Source organism: Pseudophryne corroboree, chromosome 1 (assembly GCF_028390025.1).
Source record: "Pseudophryne corroboree isolate aPseCor3 chromosome 1, aPseCor3.hap2, whole genome shotgun sequence".
Taxonomy (NCBI): domain Eukaryota; kingdom Metazoa; phylum Chordata; class Amphibia; order Anura; family Myobatrachidae; genus Pseudophryne; species Pseudophryne corroboree.
Window position 1 is genome coordinate 953242502 of NC_086444.1, and position 23763 is coordinate 953266264.

At 45.4% G+C, this 23763-nt stretch overlaps 1 protein-coding gene and 1 pseudogene across 1 annotated transcript in view; one reads left to right on the forward strand and one right to left on the reverse strand.

Moving 5' to 3' along the window:
* Positions 1 to 23516, reverse strand: part of CPE (carboxypeptidase E) — a 168900-nt gene extending 145384 nt beyond the window's left edge. Inside the window, exon 1 of the mRNA XM_063920429.1 lies at positions 22950 to 23516. Within this exon, the coding sequence (XP_063776499.1) occupies positions 22950 to 23235 (286 nt within the window). The 5' untranslated portion in view covers positions 23236 to 23516. The remainder of the gene's footprint in view (positions 1 to 22949) is intronic.
* On the forward strand, positions 3848 to 3966 carry LOC134948667 (5S ribosomal RNA; annotated as a pseudogene).
* Positions 23517 to 23763: the final 247 nt, after the last annotated feature.

Here is a 23763-nt window from a genome sequence, read left to right on the forward strand (position 1 = left end):
ATGGCATAACAAGTTATTCATAATGCCCAGAATGAGTGTTGAAGGCCGTCTTCCACTCGTCACCGGCCTTAATTCGTATGAGGTTATATGCCCCCCGAAGATCAATTATAGAGAAGATTTCCGCCATCCGGAGTTGATCAAACAACACGGAAATCAAAGGCAAAGGATAAGAATTCTTAACCGTGATTTTGTTGAGTCCTCTATAATCAATGCATGGACGTAAGGAGCCGTCCTTTTTTGCCACAAAGAAGAATCCTGCTCCTACTGGTGATTTTGAGGGACGAATAAACCCTTTGCTTAGGTTCTCCTGAATATAGTCTTCCATGGCTTTAGTTTCTGGCAAAGAAAGAGCATATAATCTACCCTTAGGTCATTTATCTTCGGATAACAGACTGATGGCATAGTCGTAAGGTCGATGGGGGGGAAGAGTATCCGCCTCTTTCTTGGAGAAGACATCCGCAAATGAATGATATGGAGTCGGTAGCCCCTCTGGTATAACTTGAGAGCATCGCACTGGCAAGGACAGACATCTTCCTGTACATTGTGTGCCCCACTGTAAGAGTTCTCCTGTCTTCCAGCAGATGGATGGATTATGGGATTTCAACCATGGAAGCCCTAGGACTATGGAGGCCATGGGGCAATTGACAAGGAGGAAAATAATCTTCTCCGAATGCAGAAGACCAGTAGTTAAATGAACAGGAGGAGTTTGCTGAGACACTTGCCCACTGAGGAGGGGGTTACCGTCAAGGCCACAAATAGTCACAGAAGGCTTCATCTTTAGTATAGGAATGTTCCAGGACCGGGCGAAAGAGATATCCATAAAGTTGGCAGCTGCACCACAATCAACAAAAGCCTTGACTGCAACTTGCTGAGTAGGTAGACTAATTTGAACTGGAAGCAAGACTGAATTTTTTGGAGAGATTCCAGCCAGACCCAGGAGTAACTCCCCTTTTACGCCTGGGTCTTGTCTTTTCCCGACTTCAGGGTGCAAACATTAGCAAAATGACCCTTTGCTCCACAATATAAGCATAGGCCCATCGATCATCTACAAGATTTTTCCTGAGCAGAAAGACGAAAGGCCCCAATCTGCATGGGTTCACTGGAATCTTCGGCTTCTTCCAAGGCTACTGCTGAGGGAGATGGTGACCCTCCACCTTTCTCCATCCTCCGTTCCCTGATCCGACGATCTACTCGAATTGCTAACTGCATGAGCTTGTCCAGGGTTTCAGGAGTAGGATACTGGACAAGGTAGTCTTTAATTTGCTCAGTGAGGCCTAAGCGGAACTGAATTCGGAGGGCTGGGTCATTCCAACCACTATCACCTGCCCATCTGCGAAACTCAGTGCAGTATACCTCGGCCGTGTTTTTCCCTTGTCTCAGGGCTCGTAAGTGAGCCTCTGCAGAAGCTGCTCGGTCCGGGTCATCATAAAGAATTCCTAGAGCGCTAAAAAAGGCATCCACTGTGTGCAAGGCGGGATTCTCCGTTTTTAATCCGAACGCCCAGGACTGGGGTTCCCCCTGCAGGAGGGAGATGATGATACCTACTCGCTGAGCCTCAGAACCAGACGATAATGGCCGGAGTCTGAAATATAGCTTGCAGCTATCACGGAAATTCTGGAACTGTTTCCGGTCACCTGTACACCGATCTGGAAGATGCAGCTTTGGTTCAGGCCCAGGAGCTCTGGTTACAACCAATGACCTGCTAGTTTCTTCCTGGGTGGAAACTCGGAGCTTTAGATCTTGCAGTTGCTGCGTCAAATTTTGTATTTGACCAGCCAAGATTTGAGCCGGATTTTGCTGTGACGGGTCCATGCCCAGGAAGTGGTGGGCCAGTTATAATGTCAGGAACTGGTGCAGAATCCGGAATTCGGGATCAGGTACCAAGTGGTTGACGTTACCCAGAACAGAGGCGCGGAGTCTAACACGCCGGAAGGTTTTCACCAGGGAACCCCGCAAGGGGATATGGGCTTCGCGGCTTCCGACGTGCAGGTTGCGGCCCCCTGTCTGGGTCACGTGATACCTGAACTGGACTGGAGTTATGGTAGAGGTGTTGTATATGACCAACCGCAGGGATACACAGGAACAAACAGGAACTGGAGAAGGTGGCAGGGTGCACACGGCCAGATGGTACGCTGGGGCCGTGGAGATGGAACAGCAGCAGGCACTCCAGGGTTGACACAGGAGGTAGCGGCAGTCGGCAGACTAAAGTTGTCAGCAAGATGTTGAAGCTGGAATTCAATACTGGAACAAGGCAATACCCACTGGACAGATGAACAGAGACCAGAGAGGAACCAGGAAGCAGAACACCACATGGAGTAGTTATAACTGGCAAAGCCTCTTGGGATTGAGAGGCTTAAAAGAACAGGCTGGACCAATCAGTTGTGAGCACCAGACAGGCCCCCAGTAATTGATATAACATGCAGCTGCAGTGCAGACTGAGCAGGCTGACAAGCTGAATAGTAGTTTCCAGGTAACGAGCTGTAATTACAGAATCCAGACACCTGTGAAGTCAGTTGCTGAGTGCAGGAGCAAAGGCACTGGGAGACAACTATGCAGGAGCTAGCTGTGACCTGTAGTTCCACAAACTGAAGCAAAGGTAATTTATAACAAAAACAAAACATGAGTGCTCAGGATTGTAACAAACAGGAAGTGATCAAGCCCGGCTGACGGGTGAAACGCGTCTTCCGATCTTCCACCGACTGCTTTTCTGAGTGCCGTACATCCATCGACACCTGCCGCTGCCCTGCGCCCTTTCAGCCCTGCTGAATCATCCTGCTTATCCACCGAGACTGTTTCTGACGTTGGAGTGTCCATCTCTCTTCTGCCTGCAGCACCCGCTCTCACCCGATCCGTGCGGCTGCATGAACTTCACCGATCACCTGCGGCTGTCCACTCTCCACTCCAGAGACTGACTGCCGTACGAGGACACATACTCCCGTCTGCGCCGCACATCCCTCCAGCTTAGCCGCACCTTTCGTTTTCATCAACAGGGATCCACTGCTGCAGGACTTCACCCCGCGATTGTCGTACAGGTCATTTACAGACACGGGACGTTGGCAGTCACCTGCATCTGGTGCTTTTCCCTTACGGCCACCACGGGCATCCCCTTCAGTGACGGAGATTCCACACATCAGGATCGAGATTCTTCAACAAACATTCGCTGCGGGTAATATCAGTGCATTGACTTACTCACCCCCAGCATTGCAATTTCTATCCCTTTCTTGTGCGTTTTTTCTCCCCTGTGAAACCCCAATATAATGAATCTTTATTTTCCCAGAATAAGTTGTGGATAGCATCAGCCTATACGTTTATCTAATTTTTCTATTGCATTGTTTATCCATAATTTGACTGTGTTTAAACTTGCATCATATTCTTGCACACTGTCTATATGTACTCATAGTCTGAGTATCAGTTACATTGTCATCTCTTCTTTTCTTGGGCTCAATTACTGAGACTTGTCTGTATCTGGCACTAGAAACATATTTGTTACATTACAGTCCTGATACTTTGTTATCTTTATCACTGTTGCGAAGAATCTGACCATAATCCATCTGATTTATCTATAGTCAGTATAGGTGCCTGCTAATCTCCATTATATGCCATTAACTGGTAACAATTATTCAGAAATGTGAATTAATTTTCTAATTGTCAGTAAGGGCATCCTTTGGCACATCTATTTGCTCCCCATTTTTTTCTTATTCTTATCTATCTATTTTCGTGGACTCTCACCACTGATTCAGGGTTCACCCCTGTCTAACATTGGCAGCAGATCCATCTTTCTCCCTTACACTACTAATTTCGTGAACTCTCATCAGTGGTTCCAGAGTTTCTGCTGTCGTTCGTATCTCTCTACTACCATACCACACTGGAAACGCCCAAAGCCGTCTGATCTTACAAGCTAATCAGTGTTGGGCTGGGTCAGTACTCCAGTGGGTGACCCTTGAGGAAGACCCAGTGTAGTAGAGCTCATATTGGTCCATCATGCTCAGAGTCTAACACTGACAGCAGATTCAGCTTGCTATCTTATTTCTCACTATTTTTTCTCTTATCAAAATTGGCAAAATTACAATCTTCAGTCTCCAACATCCCAGCCTTACAACTGTTTCATTTTGGATGAATACGGGGGCAACACATATTGGCAGCTTACGTGTCTTCAGAACAATTTATGTTAACTCCTTAAAGCACTCTTATTGCATTTTGGCAGCCGGAACTTATTATGCTATTATCTGCATTTAATTGTTATTAATTGATTATTTAGTTTATTTCAATTTTTCTTGTGTTATCAAGTATCAGCATTTATTTGCTAGTTACTTCCTTACATCATCTGATTGTTACCTTATTGACCACTGACTATTTTTTATTCTATGATATTAATAAAAGTTATATTTTACATCTATATTTATCTTTAATATTTCATATATTATATCATTTAAAAGTAAAGAGTGCGCCCACAAAAGAGTCTCTTTTTTTCTCCATACTGTTGTTGTTAGCAGCCCCATTGACTCAGGGTGCACCACCAAATTATGATTAGAAAACCATGTTTTCTTTGTATCCTTCATTTTGGTAAAACAAATTGATACTCTATACTTATTATACACCGGTGCGGTACCCCTCCAAATATATACATACGTACACACAATATGTACATTACCTGTCTGGACTCATCTTGACCAGTCAGACAGCAGGCAGCAGGGAAAGCGCGATCAGTGCAGACTCAGTTCCGAGTTCTTCAACATTTGCAGCAGCCCGGGCGGCTCTGGGACAGTGTTTGGCAGGGTTTGACTTCACTATCCTACAAGACTGCGTGCAGCGAGTAGCTCCTAGGTGACTGCTGTAAAGGAACAGCTATGTTGCGGAAGAGGAGGGTGAAAAGAGACACAGCTTAATGCTGTGCTCCAGTTTAAACATCAGTGTGTGGAGGCCCCTCACGTTTGGAGGCCCACAAGACGATCGCCCCCTTGTCGCCTCTCCTATAATCCGTCCCTGAGCAGTACAGTCAACATCGGTTACTTTGCACTTTGATTAATTTGGCAACTCTTGTTTCTGCAGTTACAATGGGTGCAAAACATTCCAAGTTATACCATGTACACTAACACCGTACAGAGCAGTAGTACATGAAGGGTAGTCTATGATAAGGATTCAAATGTCCTATTTGAACCCAAATGAGCATATGCTTGAATTGACACTGCATCTAGAATAACAGGGATCCCTCATTTTATTTTTTTATTGTAATCTCTTTTTATCATCTTAATATGCTAAACTGTAATAAGGTGCTGTGGCTGTACATGTACTGGCTCTTGTTAGCTGAAGTGCTGATTTCAGAGGATGTTAACTGAAACTTGATTGAATTAACTAAAGGGGGGTACACACGGAGAGATCCATGCATAATGTCTATGCTTAGAAATTAAGCACGGATCTCTCTGTGTGTATGCCCCATAGCGATGCGTGGCCCCGCACGGCGCTTTCGCTGACCCTAGATTTGGTCTTCATGCATGCACAATCTAGACAGATCACTCACTTCACTGCTGGGTGAAGTGAGCACGCGCCCCCCCACTCTCAGCATACATTGCGCTGTGCTGAGCGGGGAAGAGATGTGTGCTGAGCGGTCTGTGCTAGATTGCTCAGCACACATCTCTGTACACATCGATATATGTGTACGGCCCTTAAACATGGCACTGATAAACACTGATAGGATGTTATTAATAAGCTCATCATGGGGCTATTAATCTAGGAGTCATCGGGCATTATTAGTACAGTAACTATAGTAGCTACGGGACTTTATTAATATACTTGTCATTGTATTGTACTAATGTAATGGTCATGTGGCTGTAAAATATACTGATCAATAGGACTGTATTTATGTTGTGACTATGCATATACACTGAGGCCTAAAGAGTATAAGGGACCTGTCATTTCATATTTGTTTTTACTTTTGTTGCCTCTTCGCCATGATGGGTCTTACAATTATTAGCACTGAAGCCTCATTTTTGTGTCTAGGTCTCCATTTGACCTTCTATTAACAATATTCACTATAATGTTTAAAAACGAGAAAGAGATGTGCCCATCTATTGGTGTAGGGGCTGGAAGTAACTGCAGTTCTGGCAAGCCATGATAGGTACACAAAGGTATATCACTAATTCCCACAGTAAAGTGACCTAGTATGTGTCTGGTAGGTTACCTAGTATGTGTCTGGTACGTGAGCTAGTATGTGTCTGGTACGTTACCTAGTATGTGTCTGGTACGTTACCTAGTATGTGTCTGGTACGTAACCTTGTATGTGTCTGGTAGGTTACCTAGTATGTGTCTGGTACGTGAGCTAGTATGTGTCTGGTACGTTACCTAGTATGTGTCTGGTACGTTACCTAGTATGTGTCTGGTACGTGACCCAGTATGTGTCTGGTACGTAACCTTGTATGTGTCTGGTACGTGACCTAGTATGTGTCTGGTACGTGACCTAGTATGTGTCTGGTACGTGACCTAGTATGTGTCTGGTACGTTACCTAGTATGTGTCTGGTACGTGACCCAGTATGTGTCTGGTACGTGAGCTAGTATGTGTCTGGTACGTTACCTAGTATGTGTCTGGTACGTGACCCAGTATGTGTCTGGTACGTGACCTTGTATGTGTCTGGTACGTGACCTTGTATGTGTCTGGTACGTGACCCAGTATGTGTCTGGTACGTAACCTTGTATGTGTCTGGTACGTGACCTAGTATGTGTCTGGTACGTGACCTAGTATGTGTCTGGTACGTGACCTTGTATGTGTCTGGTACGTTACCTAGTATGTGTCTGGTACGTGACCCTGTATGTGTCTGGTACGTAACCTTGTATGTGTCTGGTACGTGACCTAGTATGTGTCTGGTACGTGACCTAGTATGTGTCTGGTACGTTACCTAGTATGTGTCTGGTACGTGAACTTGTATGCATCTGGTACGTGACCTAGTATGTGTCTGGTACGTGACCCAGTATGTGTATGGTAAGTGACCTACTATGTTTCTACATGTAACTTTATACATTACTAACAGGTTACTTCAGTTGTGGCAAATAGGTTATGATTATACATAGTAAAAATAGAATGTTTATCCAGTCAGTGTGACCTGAGGTACACCAGGTTAACTGAACCAAATGCTGGGGGATTATTGTTAATCACTTTAGGAGGCATTTATCAAAGCTTGGTGAGACATATATAATGTGCAGAGAAAAAGTGCCAACCAATCAGCTCCTATCTGTCACTTTACATGTTAAGGGCTATATGTATCAAAGCCCAGAGAGAAAATAGGATTTTAATACCTACCGGTAAATACTTTTCTCTTAGTCCGTAGAGGATGCTGGGGACTCCAAAAGGACCATGGGGTATAGACGGGATCCGCAGGAGACATGGGCACTTTAAGACTTTAAAAGAGGGGTGAACTGGCTTCTCCCTCTATTCCCCTCTTCCAGACCTCAGTTATAGGAACTGTGCCCAGGGAGACGGACATTTCGAGGAAAAGTATTTTTGTTAAACTAAGGGTGAGATACATACCAGCTCACACCACAACACACCGTACAACATGGCTTTTAAGAAAATACCAGTTAACAGCATGAACCAAAAACAGAAACAGGCTGAACATAACCAAAACACAGCCTTTGTGTAACCAAAGCAATAACTATCAACAAGTACTGCAGATAGAGTCCGCACTGGGATGGGCGCCCAGCATCCTCTACGGACTAAGAGGGATTAACCGGTAGGTATTAAAATCTTATTTTCTCATATGTCCTAGAGGATGCTGGGGACTCCAAAAGGACCATGGGGTTTATACCAAAGCTCCAGACCGGGCGGGAGAGTGCGGACGACTCTGCAGCACCGATTGAGCAAACATGAGGTCCTCATCAGCCAGGGTATCAAACTTGAAGAACTTAGCAAAAGTGTTTGAACCCGACCAAGTAGCTGCTCGGCAAAGTTGAACCGCTGAGACTCCTCGGGCAGCCGCCCAAATTGAGCACACCTTTCTAGTAGAATGGGCCTTCACCGAATCCGGTAACGGCAATCCAGCCGTAGAATAAGCATGCCGAATCGTATTACAGATCCAGCGTGCAATAGTCTGCTTAGAAGCAGGAGCCCCAATTTTGTTGGGAGCATACAGGATATTAAAAAGAGCCTCTTTTTTCCAAATACGAGCCGTTCTGGCTACATAAATTTTCAAAGCTCTGACTACATCGAGAGACTGAATCAGCCATGGCTTCAGTAGCCACAGGCACCACAATAGGTTGGTTCATGTGAAACGCAGAAACCACCTTTGGCAGAAATTGTTGACGAGTTCTCAATTCCGCTCTATCCTCATGGAAGATCAAATAGGGGCTCTTGTGAGACAAAGCCGCTAATTCCGACACCCGCCTTGCGGACGCCAAGGCCAAAAGCATGACCACTGTCCAAGTGAGAAATTTTAACTCAACCTTTCGTAAAGGTTCAAACCAGTGTGACATAAGAAACTGCAACACCACGTTAAGGTCCCATGGTGCCACCGGGGGCACAAATGGAGGTTGGATGTGCAGCACTCCTTTCACAAGTCTGAACCTCTGGAAGGGCGGCCAATTCTATTTGGAAGAAAATCGATAAGGCAGAAATCTGCACTTTAATGGAGCCTAACTTTAGGCCCGCATCCACACCTGCTTGCAAAAAATGGAGAAAATTACCCAGCTGAAATTCTTCCATAGAAGCCTTCTTGGTAGAGTGGGGATGAATTCACCGGGAATACCCTTCCGAGCTAGGATTTGGCGTTCAACCGCCACACCGTCAAACGCAAACGCAACCGCGGTAAGTCTTGGAACACGCACGGCCCTTGCTGTAACAGGTCCTCTCTTAGAGGAAGAGGCCAGGGATCTCGTATGACTAATTCCTGAAGATCCGAATACCAGGCCCTCCGTGGCCAATCTGGAACAATGAGTATCGCCTGAACCCTTGTTCTTCTTATGATCCTTATCACCTTTGGAATGAGTGGAAGTGGAGGGAACACATATACCGACTGAAACACCCACGGTGTCACCAGGGCGTCCACTGCACTGGCTTGAGGGTCCCTCGACCTGGAACAATATCTCTGAAGCTTCTTGTTGAGGCGAGACACCATCATGTCTATTTGAGGAATTCCCCAATGACTTGTCACTTCTGCAAAGACCTCTTGATGAAGACCCCACTCTCCTGGATGAAGATCGTGTCTGCTGAGGAAGTCTGCTTCCCAGTTGTCCACGCTCGGAATGAAGACCGCTGACAGAGCGCTTGCATGTTTTCTCGCCCAGCGGAGAACTTTTGTGGTCTCCGCCATCGCCGCTCTGCTCTTTGTTCCACCCTGGCGGTTTATGTACGCCACTGCTGTTATGTTGTCCGACTGAATCAGGACGGGCAGACCGCGAAGAAGATGTTCCTCTTGTAGAAGGCCATTGTAGATGGCTCTTTATTCCAGAATGTTTATGTGCAGACAAGCTTCCTGGCTTGACCATTTTCCCTGGAAATTTTCCCCCTGTGTGACTGCTCCCCAGCCTCGGAGACTTGCATCCGTAGTCACCATGACCCAGTCCTGGATCCCGAACCTGCGTCCCTCTAGGAGGTGAGAACTTTGGAGCCACCACAGGAGAGATACTCTGGTCCTGGAAGATAGGCTTATTTTCCGGTGCATGTGCAGGTGAGACCCGGACCACTTGTCCAACAGATCCCACTGAAACACCCTGGCATAGAACCTGCCAAACGGAATGGCTTCGTATGCTGCCACCATCTTCCCCAGCACCCGAGTGCATTGATGAATCGACACTCTTGCCAGTTTCAGAATCTCCTTGACCATGTTCTGGATTTCCAGAGCTTTTTCTACTGGGAGAAACACTCTCTGCAGTTCCGTGTCTGGGATCATGCCCAAGAATGACAGCCATGTTGTTGGAACCAACTGTGACTTTGGCAAATTTAGGAGCCAACCATGTTGTTGCAGGACTGTCAGGGAGAGCGCAACATTTCTTAGTAACTGCTCCTTTGATCTCGCCTTTATCAGGTGATCGTCCAAGTACGGGATAATTGTGACACCCTGCTTGCGCAGGAGCACCGTCATTTCCGCCATTACTTTGGTGAAAATCCTCAGAGCCGTGGAAAGACCAAACAGCAACGTCTGAAACTGGTAATGACAATCCTGAACAGCAAGCCTCAGGTAAGCTTGATGTGGAGGATATATTGGGACATGTAAGTAGGCATACTGATGCCATAAAATCGGTGTGACCGAGCCATCCGGCTTCGGGACCACAAACAGGCTTGAATAAAAGCCTTCTCCCCGTTGTGACGGGGGGACCGTGACAATAACTTGCTGCAGACACAACTTTTGTATCGCAGCGCATTTCCTTTCCGGAAGAGAAGCTGGTAAGGCCGATTTGAAAAATCGGTGAGGGGGCACGTCTTGAAACTCCAGTTTGTACCCTTGGACCACTATTTCTAGCACCCAAGGATCCAGGGCCGAACGAGCCCAGACCTGACTGAAGAGTTGAAGACGTGCCCCCACCGGTGCGGACTCCAGCAGCGGAGCCCCAGCGTCATGCGGTGGATTTGGTAGCGGCCAGGGAGGACTTCTGGTCTTGGGAGCTTGCCACAGCCTGCGACTTTTTTCCCCTTCCCCTACCTCTAGCAGCAAGGAAGAAGGACCCTCGTCCTTTTTTGAATTTATTAGACTGAAAGGACTGCATCTGATAAAGAGGCGTTTTCTTTTGTTGTACAGGGACATACGGTAGAAAAGATGACTTACCCGCGGTAGCTGTAGATACCAGGTTCGCGAGGCCCTCACCAAACAAAACACCACCTTTATACGGCAGAGCCTCTATAGCCCTCTTAGAGTCAGCATCACCATTCCATTGATGAGTCCATAATGCTCTCCTAGCCAAGATTGCCATGGCATTGGCCCTTGATCCCAAGAGGCCAATATCTCTCGCAGCCTCCTTTAGATATACTGCAGCGTCCCTGATATGACCCAGTGTCAAAAGAACGCTATCCCTATCCAGGGTGTCCAAGTCAGATGATAAGTTATCTGCCCACTTTTCAATTGCACTACTCACCTATGCCGATGCCCCGGCAGGTCTGAGCAGCGTACCCGTAGTGACATAAATAGATTTCAAAGTAGTTTCCTGCTTACGATCCGCAGGATCCTTTAGGGCCGCCGTGTCAGGGGACGGAAGCGCCACCTTCTTGGACAGCCGTGCTAGAGCCTTGTCCACATTGGGGGTTGACTCCCACTTTTTCCTATCCTCAGAGGGGAACGGGTATGCCATAATAATTCTCTTGGGAATCAGCAACTTTTTGTCAGGAATTTCCCAAGCCTTTTCAAAAAGAGTGTTCAGTTCATGAGAGGGAGGAAACGTTACCACAGGTTTCTTTCCTTTAAACATACAGACCCTTGTCTCAGGAACAGCAGGGTCTTCCTTGATATGTAACACATCTTTTATTGCCACAATCATGTACTGAATGCTCTTAGCCAGTTTAGGATTCAACCTGGCATCACTATAGTCGACACTGGAATCCGAATCCGTGTCGGTATCTTTGTCTGCTATTTGGGTAAACGGCCGTTTCTGCGACCCTGAGGGAGTCTGTGTTTGGGATAAAGCATCTTCCATGGATTGTCTCCATGTTTGGTTCTGAGCCTCAGATTTATCCAATCTCTTATTTAATAAAGCCACATTTGCATTCAAGGCACTCAACATATTTACCCAATCAGCAGTCGGCGGTGCCGACAGATTCACTCCCCCACACTGTTCTGTCCCCACTCCAGCCTCCCTACTGGGAAGAGCCTTCAGCCTCAGACATGTCGACACACATGTACCGACACCCACAATAAGGCCTATTAGAGAAACACAGAGGGAGTTTGCCAGCTCACACCCAGCGCCTATCCCGGTCTGAAAGTATATATAATGCCCCAGACCTGTCAGCGCTTTTTATAAATAATAATCAACACCAAATTTGCTGTACCCCTCCCGTTTAGCATCCTGTTACTTGTGACAGAAGTGTAGGAGGCCAGGACCAGCGTCTCTGCTGCTCACTGTGGAGAGAAAATGGCGCTGATTAGAGCTGGGAGGACCAAGCCCCGCCCCCTTAATGGCGCGCTTAGTCACGCTATTTTTTTATACTGGCGGGGGTCTGTATACAGTGCCTATGCACTGTATATTACTTTTGCCAGGCTAAACTTGAGATATTATTGCTGCCCAGGGCACCCCCCCTGCGCCCTGCACCCATGTAGTGCCGCTTGTATGTGGGAGCAATGGCGCGCAGCGCGACCGCTGCGCGGTACCTCTGAGACTGAAGTCTTCTGCCGTCTTTAGTGAAGTCTTCTGTACTTCGGTTACTCATCCGGCTTCTTTCTTCTGGCTCTGTGAGGGGGACGACGGCGCGGCTCCGGGAACGAGCAGCTAGGCTATACCAAGTGATCAGACCCTCTGGAGCTAATGGTGTCCAGTAACTTAAGAAGCAGAGCCCTGAAACTCACAGAAGTAGGTCTGCTTCTCTCCCCTCAGTCCCACGAAGCATGCTCCCTGAAAATAATAAACCTAAATAAAGTCTTTTTCAGAGAAACTCAGGAGAGCTCCCCTGGTGTGTGTCCAGTCTCTCTGGGCACAGAATCTAACTGAGGTCTGGAGGAGGAGCATAGAGGGAGGAGCCAGTTCACACCCCTTTTAAAGTCTTAAAGTGCCCATGTCTCTTGCGGATCCCGTCTATACCCCATGGTCCTTTTGGAGTCCTGAGCATCCTCTAGGACGTATGAGAAATAAAGTACCGACCAATCAGCTCCTGTCATTTTTTAAACACAGCGTGTGAAATTACAGTTATGAGCTGATTGGCTGGTACTTTATTTCTCTCTACTTTATATCTGACCAAGCTTTGATAGAATACACCCGTATTTTCCGGTGCATGTGCAGGTGAGACCCGGACCACTTGTCCAACAGATCCCACTGAAACACCCTGGCATGGAACCTGCCAAACGGAATGGCTTTGTATGCTGCCACCATCTTCCCCAGCACCCGAGTACATTGATGAATCGACACTCTTGCCAGTTTCAGAATCTAATGCGATACCTCCTGCATTTGACAAAAAAGTACAGCATACTGCTGTTCCCATATAGGACGTGCAGTAGCGCACATTAACAAGCTCAGAAAAGTTTTTATTTTCAAAATGGCGTTAACTCCATGTAGCAACCTGGCAGGAGAAGGATCTTTCAATCCTTCTCCGGTGGGTGAGAGATGATCACAACACCCACAGCAACTACTATGCATTGCACATGTGCAGCAAGATGGCCAGGTGCAACTGCGCAGCCAGGTTCGAAACTGGAAGTAAACTCATCGCGTTAGCCAACATATTACTTCTACTTACCTACTTTATCTGAGCCTGTGTCCTGGCTAAATTGCTCTATAAACTCATTTCATATTGCCAAGATACCAGGCGATAGGGAATTTAGTTTTTTGGGAATTTCCGCAACTGTTGTTAAATAGGCCGCATAATCCTCTGTGACTACCTGGGATCCGGTCTCTAGGTCGACAGTAACTAGGTTGACACTATCTAGGTTGACCACTACTGGTCGACAGTAACTAGGTCGACAGGGTTTCTAGGTCGACATGTTCTAGGTCAACAGGTCAAAAGGTCGACATGAGTTTTTCACAATTTTTTTCTTTTTTTGAACCTTTTCATACTTAACGGTCCACGTGGACTATGATTGGAACGGTAATCTGTGCCGAGCGAAGCGAGGAACCTTGCCCGAAGCATGGCGAGCAAAGCGAGCCATGCAAGGGGACACGGTGCACTAATTGGGGTTCCCGATCACTCTACGAAGAAAACGACACCAAAAAAACCATTAAAAACTAATTTCAACCTTTTGACCTAAAGACCCTGTAAACCTAGAGAACCTGTCGACCTAGTTACTGTCGACCAATAGTGGTTGACCAAGACACTGTCGACCTAGTTACTATCTACCTTCCATACCACACCCGACTACCTGGCTACCGCAATGTCATTTTGCTCAATCATACTGATGTCAAATTTGTGACATGGTGAATGGCTGAAGCAGCACGACTGGTAACTGCAAGCTAGACTCTTCCATATGTAATTTCTTATATGTAATTTAACCCCAGAAACCTGGTACTACTAAGAATCAAAGCATTTTTCATACACACAAACTTTTACCATGTTTCAACGGGATCAGTTCAATTTGCCGGCTCTCTGGATCCCGGCTGACATGGGGGGTAATTCCAAGTTGATCGCAGCAGGAATTTTGTTAGCAATTGGGCAAAACCATGGGGGTCATTCCAAGTTGTTCACTCGTTTTTTTTTTTTTCGCTACGGAGCGATTAGTCGCAAACTGCGCATGCGCAATGTTCGCAGTGCGCCTGCGCCAAGTAAATTAGCACAAAAGTTTGGTATTTTACTCACGGCCTAACAAGGATTTTTCATCGTTCTGATGATCGGAGTGTGATTGACAGGAAGTGGGTGTTTCTGGGCGGAAACTTGCCGTTTTATGGGTGTGTGTGGAAAAAACTGACTGAACTGATCGCAGTGTAGGAGTAAGTCTGGAGCTTCTCAGAAACTGCTAAGAAATTTCTAATCGCAATTCTGCTAATCTTTCGTTCGCTATTCTGCTATGCTAAGATACACTCCCAGAGGGCGGCGGCTTAGCGTGTGCACTGCTGCGAAAAGCAGCTAGCGAGCGAACAACTCGGAATGAGGGCCCATGTGCACTGCAGGGGAGGCAGATTTAACATGTGCAGAGAGAGTTAAATTTGGGTGTGGTGTGTTCAAACTGAAATCTAAATTGCAGCGTAAAAATAAAGCAGCCAGTATTTACCCTGCACAGAAACAAAATAACTCACCCAAATCTAACTCTCTCTGCACATGTTATATCTGCCCCCCCCCCCCCCTTGCACTGCACATGGTTTTGCCCAACTGCTAAAAAATTTCCTGCTGCGATCAACTTGGAATTACCCCCATGGTCGCCGGAATCCCGACAGCCGACAATACCACCAGCCGGAATCCCAGTAAAACAGGACTATTCCCACTCGTGGGTGTCCACCATACCCATAGAGTAGGAATAGATCCTGCCCCGCATGTGGACTCTTTGCGCTCTCCCCGCATTCTGGCGGCCAGGATATCACTGTCTGCCGGTAAATGCTATGTATTCCGTTTTAACAATTACATTTTACTTTTTGCCATTATGCGCAAATGTTCTCTCTATAGTTGTCAAAGAACTTTGGGGGAGATGTATCAAAGCTTGTAGAGAGATAAGGTACCAACCAACCTGCTCCTGTCATTTTTTTTTTTTAAACAGCCTGTAACAGACAGTTAGAAACTGATTGGTTAGCACTTTATCTCTCACCAAGGTTTGAGAAAGCTCCCACTTAAGTCTAACAAGAGTACAGTGCTTGAACTTGGTAACCTTATATTGGGCCTAATTCTGAGTTGATCGCAGCAGCAATTTTGTTAACAGTTGGGCAAAACCATTTGCACTGCAGGGGGGGCAGATATAACATGTGCAGAGAGAGTTAGATTTGGGTGGGGTGTGTTCAAACTGAAATCTAAATTGCAGTGTAAAAATAAAGCAGCCAGTATTTACCCTGCACAGAAACAAAATAACCCACCCAAATCTAACTCTCTCTGCACATGTTATATCTGCCCCCCCCCTGCAGTGCACATGGTTTTGCCCAATTGCTAACAAACTTGCTGCTGCGATCAACTCAGAATTACCCCCATTGTAAGGAAATTATTGAAACGGTAGAGGGAACACTGCACTTTCACATACATATTGGTAAACTACACATTTATATTATATAAATACAGTAGCTAGTAGGCAGGATTTGTTAAGAAACTTGATGTAGAAGCAGGAGGCAGGGTCAGCACCAAAAATCGGAATGTGTTTAGAATTCAAATGGCTGGAAAGAACTTATATATGGTAATTAATGCTAAATATTTTCCCAAATGAGTTAAGTGAACATGAATTATTAATGTCAAAAGAGTATTATAATAGAGTTGAAGGAGAATTATAACAGAGTAGGCAAAACTGAGGCAGCTGGAAGAAAAAATAATGGATTAAAGTATTAGTAAATATAAATGATGTTATGTATAATATATACATAAAGGGCTTTAAGGTAATGGTGATCATAATGTGACCTGTGTGTTAAGAATATGTTTTATAGGAGGACTACAAAAATTATGAATACAGAAACCTAAATTTAATCATCTTAGAGAAGAGTTAAATCTCATAGACTAGGATAGTTTTCTCCAACACAATGGCACAGAGACCAAAAATGGGGATGCGGTCAGAATCCCGAGAGTAAGTACTGGGGTTACGTTTAGGATTAGGGTTAGGCACTAGAGCAGAGGTTCTCAAACGCGGTCCTCAAGGCACCCCAACGGTCCAGGTTTTAGGTATATCCATGGCTCCGTACAGATACTTAAATCAAATTGGCTGATGTGATAATAAAGTCACCTGTGGCCAAGCATGGATAAACTTAAAACTTGGCCCATTGGGGTGCCTTGAGGACCGCGTTTGAGGACCTCTGCACTAGGGGCAGAGTTAGAAATAGGGGGGAATTCCGGTGTCAGCATTCTGACTGTCGGGATTCCGATACCATTCCCAAAAAGGTAATTTGAAACAATATATTAAATGCAGACAATTGCGGGTATATAGCTTATGGCAACAAAAGATCTAGGCATAAAAAGAAACCTATGTGGCTGAATATTGGGGGTAATTCCAAGTCGATCGCAACAGGAAATTTTTTAGCAGTTGGGCAAAACCATGTGCATTGCAGGGGGGGGCAGATATAACATTTGCAGAGAGAGTTAGATTTGGGTGGGTTATTTTGTTTCTGTGCAGGGTAAATACTGGCTGCTTTATTTTTACACTGCAATTTAGATTGCCAATTGAACTCACCACACCCAAATCTATCTCTCTCTGCACATGTTATATCTGCCCCCCTGCAGTGCACATGGTTTTGCCCAACTGCTAAAAAATGTCCTGCTGTGATCAACTTGGAATTAACCCCATTGTTCCGTCCTTTCTGCTCTAGATTGGGAGGAGAAGGGGATGTTTCTGATGGGTGGTACTTAATATACCGGCTGTCGGGATCCCGGCACTCACCATACCATACCATACCGACACCGTAATCCCGATCGCCGGTATACCGACAAGTATTCTCTCTCTTGGGGAGTAGCGCGCCACCGTGCCCGCAGTGTGGCGAGCAGCTAGCTCGCAAGGGGAGTTTCTGCGCTCACCCCGCTGCTGGCATTCCAGCGGTCGGAATCCCGGCGCCAGTATGCTGGGCGACGGGATCCCAAGCGTCGGGGAAACATACTACACCCTTCCCGACTAGTCAAGTGTTTAAAGTGACGTAGGATGGAGAAATGAGTGTTATAGCAAAGCATGCTTCAACAGTTACTGTATATAATGATACAGTAGTTCAGAGTGCGATTAGACAAATCTAAGCAAAGTCACATTCTGCTTGTGCGGGTGCCTGCTGGAGGTAATAGTGTGAGATATGGGGACTAGAAATACCTATTCCATAATTTCAATTCAACAAGATCTAAAAGAGAGAGTTGCAATTGAGAGCACCACTGCACTCTAATGTGCAGCCTAATGTGAGATTGAGTATGCAGTTATTTAGATATAATTTGCAATTAACAGGATCACCAAGTAAGGTAAGAGACAACAGTGACAGAAGCACTGCACAGTGGGGACCATGCGCTATACAGCTAGCCAGCGTCAGCTACTCTATATATTCTGCTAAGTATGACTATACTAATAAACATTAACTAACATTAATGCTACAAGATTGAAACATGCACAATAGATTTATGCTACAGTTCTTAGTGAAACAACAAGATTGTGTAGAGACTGTGTAAACAACTTTCTTGCACAAAAATACATAAATGATGTATACACAAAGGAAAAAAGTAAACTCAGTTGTGTTATCTGTTCTTTATTTACATTGACTTTTGTGGTATTTGTTCTTTTGGCAAACACTATGAGGCCAAATCCAAGTTAGGAGTATATACTAAAGCTAGATGATACAACAATTGCGCACTTTGGCAAATCTATGATGCACTGCCAGACAGAGCTGGATTTAGACCTCATGGGGCCCTAGACAAGGCACCAGTTTGGGTCCCCCCTCCTTCAACAATCCATAGCACTATATTTTCATTCCTGGTTTGCGAGCAGCATCACAAAAGTACCTTGGTACATGTGTAGTGCGATCGTAGCATTTGCACAAACTCCCAATAATCTCTCAGTTGCATGAACATCGGCATTGCATACAAATGTGAAACAGGTTCTAGGTCTTTTGGAAGCTGACTTGAAACCTGTGTCACATTTAAAGTAAATGACTGCCCACATACAGTAGATGAAACCATTTTGTGTCTCCAAACATTTCTCATCAAAGAACATCGCTTAACAAAATTGTGACTAGTCCCCTAGTAAATCAGCAGGCTGCATTCTCAGGATTATTGGTTCAGGACCTTGTATTTCTTGGACAGGACGGGACCTAGGTGTATAGAAGAGTGTCTAAAGGAGACTGCAATTCCACCTTACACAGCAGTTGAAACTGTATACTCTGGGTCTGGGCCTTAATCTACACAAAGACATTTAGATCTGTAAATCCAGGATGCATATACCCTAATCCTTACCCTAACTCTTCCCTAATCCCAAACTTCACTCTAACCATAACCCCTAACCCTAATGCCCTAACCTCAAACCCAATCTGCTAGACCCTACACAACTCTATTACCCTATCCCTAATCCAAACCCCAAACTATCCCTAATACCCTAACCCAAACCGCTACACCAACCCTAATACCTTATCCCTAATACCTTAACCCAAACCTCTAAATTAACTCTAAGGCCCCAACCCCTTGTTTTTCTCTCTTAGTACTATAAAGGTGGGGGCCCTCTTCCCATTGTTCCTTATATACAACACACAATTTTGATCTGAGAGTGTGCTAGGGATCAGAAGGTCGCTGCGAGGTGGCATCTGCAGTGGGGTCTGTTGTGTGGACACAAATAGCTGGTGGTGTGCTGGGTTAGGGTACATACATAGTAATGTGTGTGTCTGTGCCTTGAATAGTGCCTATGACATATAACGATGGTGATGAGTTATCACCACAGACTACGCTGGGCTTATATCTCCCAGGCTGTGTGGCACAGGGCTTTCATTTGCATTTTACACTGCAAGCACTGGGTGCCTGTCTATTATAGCAGTGACATTACTGGGGTGTCAGGGTCATTTCACAAGTTAGATACTGACTACCCAATTAAATAACCTTTCAATTTGGGTGGGCTCAACCATTAGGCAGCCTTAGGCAGCAGTCGAGGGCGCTGGAATCTGGGGATGCGCCACTGAGTCTGCCTATCACAAAATTAAGGATGTATCTAAAATAAACATCCTTGTTGTACTTAATGCAAGTGGTGACTGTGGAACTTATAAGTCACACTTCCATCTGAAGAAGGACTTAGAAGTGGGTATTGGTGGTGGCTGGGGGAAGAAGGCTTACGTTTTGATTAGGGTGCCGAGAAATCTTGCACTGGCCTTGCCTGCAGTTGATATATGTTGGTATAAGCATACAGGGAGACAGCCATCCCACACACACAGACTTTCTTTTTTTCCAAGTACACTATAGGATTTATTTTCTATTGATAGGTGGAAAGTGGACAGGACTGCCTTACATTACACATATATTACAAGTAATTAAAATGCACAGTGAACACAACAGGACTCTGGGGGTATGGGCCAGTCCACATGATGTCCTAACGTCACGCAGTAGTTGCGCAGTGCTACTCTGGGAATGTTTTGGACAGGACAGATTTCTTTGTGGGGCCTGTCCAACGGCCCCTGGGACTCACGGGGTTCTAGGCAGTGTAAAAATAGAGGCCACATGTATGTGCATTTTGCAGAAATGTGCCCTGCATAGATAGAAATGTCTGCATTTGTACCCCCTGCAGGGCAACTGTGGTTTCTTCAGCTGAAAATGTTACAAATGGGCAAAACTTGCCCGAGTCTAAATTATACTTATCCTAATATGTAATAAATAAAATTGTACATGCAGTTAACATTTTTGTTATCAATTAAATCTCTAATTTCGAACAGTTCCTATTTTTACCAGTGTTCTGTTGACTACTGTTAAATACTACTACTACTGTTATATGATACAATGGGCGGGATGCATCGAAGGTCAAAATGCAGACAAGACTTAGAAAGTGCTGTTTTGGGATGTATGCATTTCTCATATGCACCGATCCGGTATGCTTAAATCCAGTATGCTTCGACCCACATCTGTAGATGGCATTTCCTAATAGAAGCCTAATCGGATCCCTCCCAGTGTCCTCTGTGGCACGTGTATCATTTAACGCATGCGCAGACGGAGACTTGGATCCAAAACCCAGAAGTCCTTGTTTCACAAAGGTCTTATTGGAAGAGCTGCCCTTTATGATTTTTTTAAGCATATGGCATTACTAAATACTATGCTTGTGATAAATGGCGGGATGCTTGCGATACTTGATGCATCCTGCCCATTTTGTACACATGTGTACATCATGTTTATTCCTATGTGCAAACAGTAGCCGCTCTCAGAATACAGAATCAGTCATTTTGTTTTCTTGTCATTCAGTCTCCATTTTGATGATCTAAACTTCTGCCCATGCCACAATCTTGCTTGGAAGAAATGGGAGACATAGCATGCAATACCTCTGGTTCCAGTGGGAAATGCCAACTCTTGGGATCCCGGAGGTCATAATACCGACGCTGGGTACCCAATGTTCAGACAGCCTTACCCTAACCTCACCCTGGAGGTGCGTAAACCTAAGTCCCCTTCCCCACTGCATATACCTAACCCTCACTCCCCTACAGCCTAGCCCTAAACCCCCTCATCTAGCGCCTAAACCTAACACCCCCCCCCCCCCCGACCCTAAACCTAACCCACCAGATATACTTATGGTCGGGATGCCGGCTGTAGGGATTCCGAAATCTGTGTCCTGGCCCTTTCCGAGTTCCGGTGATGGGATTCTTAAGGGTGTTTGGATTCCGGTGTCGGTATTTCGACATCCGGGATACCGACAGCCGGCATTCTGACTGCATCCCAATACCACCGATGCCACTATTTATAAAGTTGCAGTGTGTCCAGATGTCCCCTCTCCAAAGATAAGCGCACCTTCCATGAGCTTATCTTTCTCCATGACATATATATACCCCTTTTGCATAGTAACCACTATTACCCTACCCATAGATTCTGGTAAAATGTTTCACAAATACCTGTGGAATATTTGTGAACCGCCAATCAGAAGCAGCTAGTGCTGACACTGTCTCTTTCATCAACGTGTGTCTGCACCTGCACTCAGGCACCAACAAGTGATACGGCTACTGGAAGGGGAATACGTGTCTATGTATGGGTCTACCGCGATCTTACTGTACCCAGTGTATGTTACACAGCTCATGCTACTTAAGTTACATATGTGAGCAAATCTACATATGCGTGTGGATTGTTTGTGGATTGGCGCAATACAAATTTGCTGTTTTTTCTTTCTACCTTATCATACGACCAACTCCACAACAGCCTGTATATTTACACAGAAATAAGATACAGCATGTGATTGGTTCATAGAGCATAAGTGAGAATTTAGTAAAGCTCATCCGTGTGTGAGCATGAGGATAGATAGACAGATTAGATAGATAGATAGATAGATAGATAGATAGATAGATAGATAGATAGATAGATAGATAGATAGATTTCCACAAAACAAGCTGTGTCTATTATTTCATTCCCATGTCTTTGGATAATAATGTCCCTCTATAACTATTAGGGAATGTTAAATAAGTAAAATATGTATGTTACGGTAAGTAAATATCTAAGGGAAGATGAAAAGTAACAGATGGGCTGTTCTGCACAATAGCTCTGATCACTGTTCTCCATGTTTTTGAATCACACTTGCAACATTTACATTTTTCTGAGGTAGGTGGACATGTGTGATTTCTATGAATATACTGTATGCTTATACCAGTCACTTCAGCTTGTACAGATGTTTAAGAGAATATTGTAATGTTTTTACCAAAGCACCTTTGAATTATGAATGTGACTCTTATATGTTACCAGAGAATGCTTTCTGCAGATTTATCAGTATATGTGGTACAGTAAGAAGCCTCCAATATGTACTGTACCTCACTCTGTCTAAGCCAATAGTACTTTACAAAAGTATATAGAGTATAGCCTTGCAATTGCTGTTTCTTTGTGCACGCTGAGTCACATCATCCTGTATCATAGTCTTATTTATAGTATATCAGTGCACATAACTGTCCATGTCACCAAGCATAAAATACGTGTCACTACACATGTTGTCCAAAGCAGTACATCACTGCTGCTGTCATTCTGTATCAATGGAAAAGGATAGGCCACCCTACCACCAATCCTACTCACTGTACATTATCTGATATCTTCTCATAGAGGAGCAGCCTCAGATTTCCCATAACTTGTATCTCTAATCATTTCTGAATAATACTGAATTACAGTGTGTTGAAAATTGATTACATTATTAATAATTTAATATTTATACCAGTATAAATTGCTTTTTTTGTTGTATGTGTGCCTGTATCACTGTACTGTTAGGGTATTTTCTGAGATAAGGAAACTCTAGTATTATGCATGCTTTATGAATATGACTGAACTGTATGCTGGCTCTGTGTCCCACTATACACCCACACAGCACACCAGTGTATGCGAGATGTTCTGCAGGGATTCCATGCTACAGCCCTTTAATGAGTTCTTCTAGTCAAGGTTTTTCTATGGATTATTTCCCAGATTAGTGCAGCATGCATGGCAGGATAGATAGATAGATAGATAGATAGATAGATAGATAGATAGATAGATAGATAGATAGATAGATAGATAGATAGATAAGATTACATAAAATAGATATTGCTGCGAGTGGAGACTCACCAGGCTCATGCTCTCCGGGCTTGTCGGAGATCTCTATGACCAGCAGCTCCCGGCCCTCGTAGCTCCGTCCCACCGTGTAGATCCTGCTGATGGACGGGCACTGCAGCCACACAGCCACCAGCGCCTCCCGCAGCTCTGGGTAACGGTGATACTCGAAGGAGATGCCGCCAGGCTCCTGGCTCAGCCTCCGCCGCCTGCCCTGAGCCTCGGAGGGAGAGGAGATGGAGCTGCCCAGGAGAAGCAGCATCAGCCCGCAGGCAGCCGGCCAGGGGGAGCCCCGCGCCATACTCTCACCTATGGGGGTTACCTGTCTCAGAGGCTGCAGCAGCAGAGAGTGGGAGCCGGGGTGCAGCGGGACTGGGCGCACTATGACTATTATCTAATGACAGCAGCTGTCTCCGGCTTATACAGTGCAGCAGAATGCTACAGCATGGGGGGCACTGCTCTGACACCTCCTATATATCTGTCTCCCCAGCCTCTTCCCTTTGTCTCCTTATCCCTGCTGCTGCTGCTGCTCTCTGTCACTGTAACTGCTGCTGCTGCTGCTGATCTGTTTATTTCCAGCCCCCATCTCTGACACAATCCTCCTCCTCTCACCTTCCCATCCTCAGTCAGCTGCTCCTGCCTCCTCCTTCCTCTCCTCTCCCCTTGCAGCTTCCCTGGAGCTGGGTAGCCGTGCACCCAATGCAAAGTGGAATGATGGGGTTATGCATTGTGCAAATCCGTATGCACAGTCCCACATACTTTATCTATTTGTAATGCTGTGTGATGTATTACATGCTAATGCAGGAGCACATAGATGAACACGTGATTT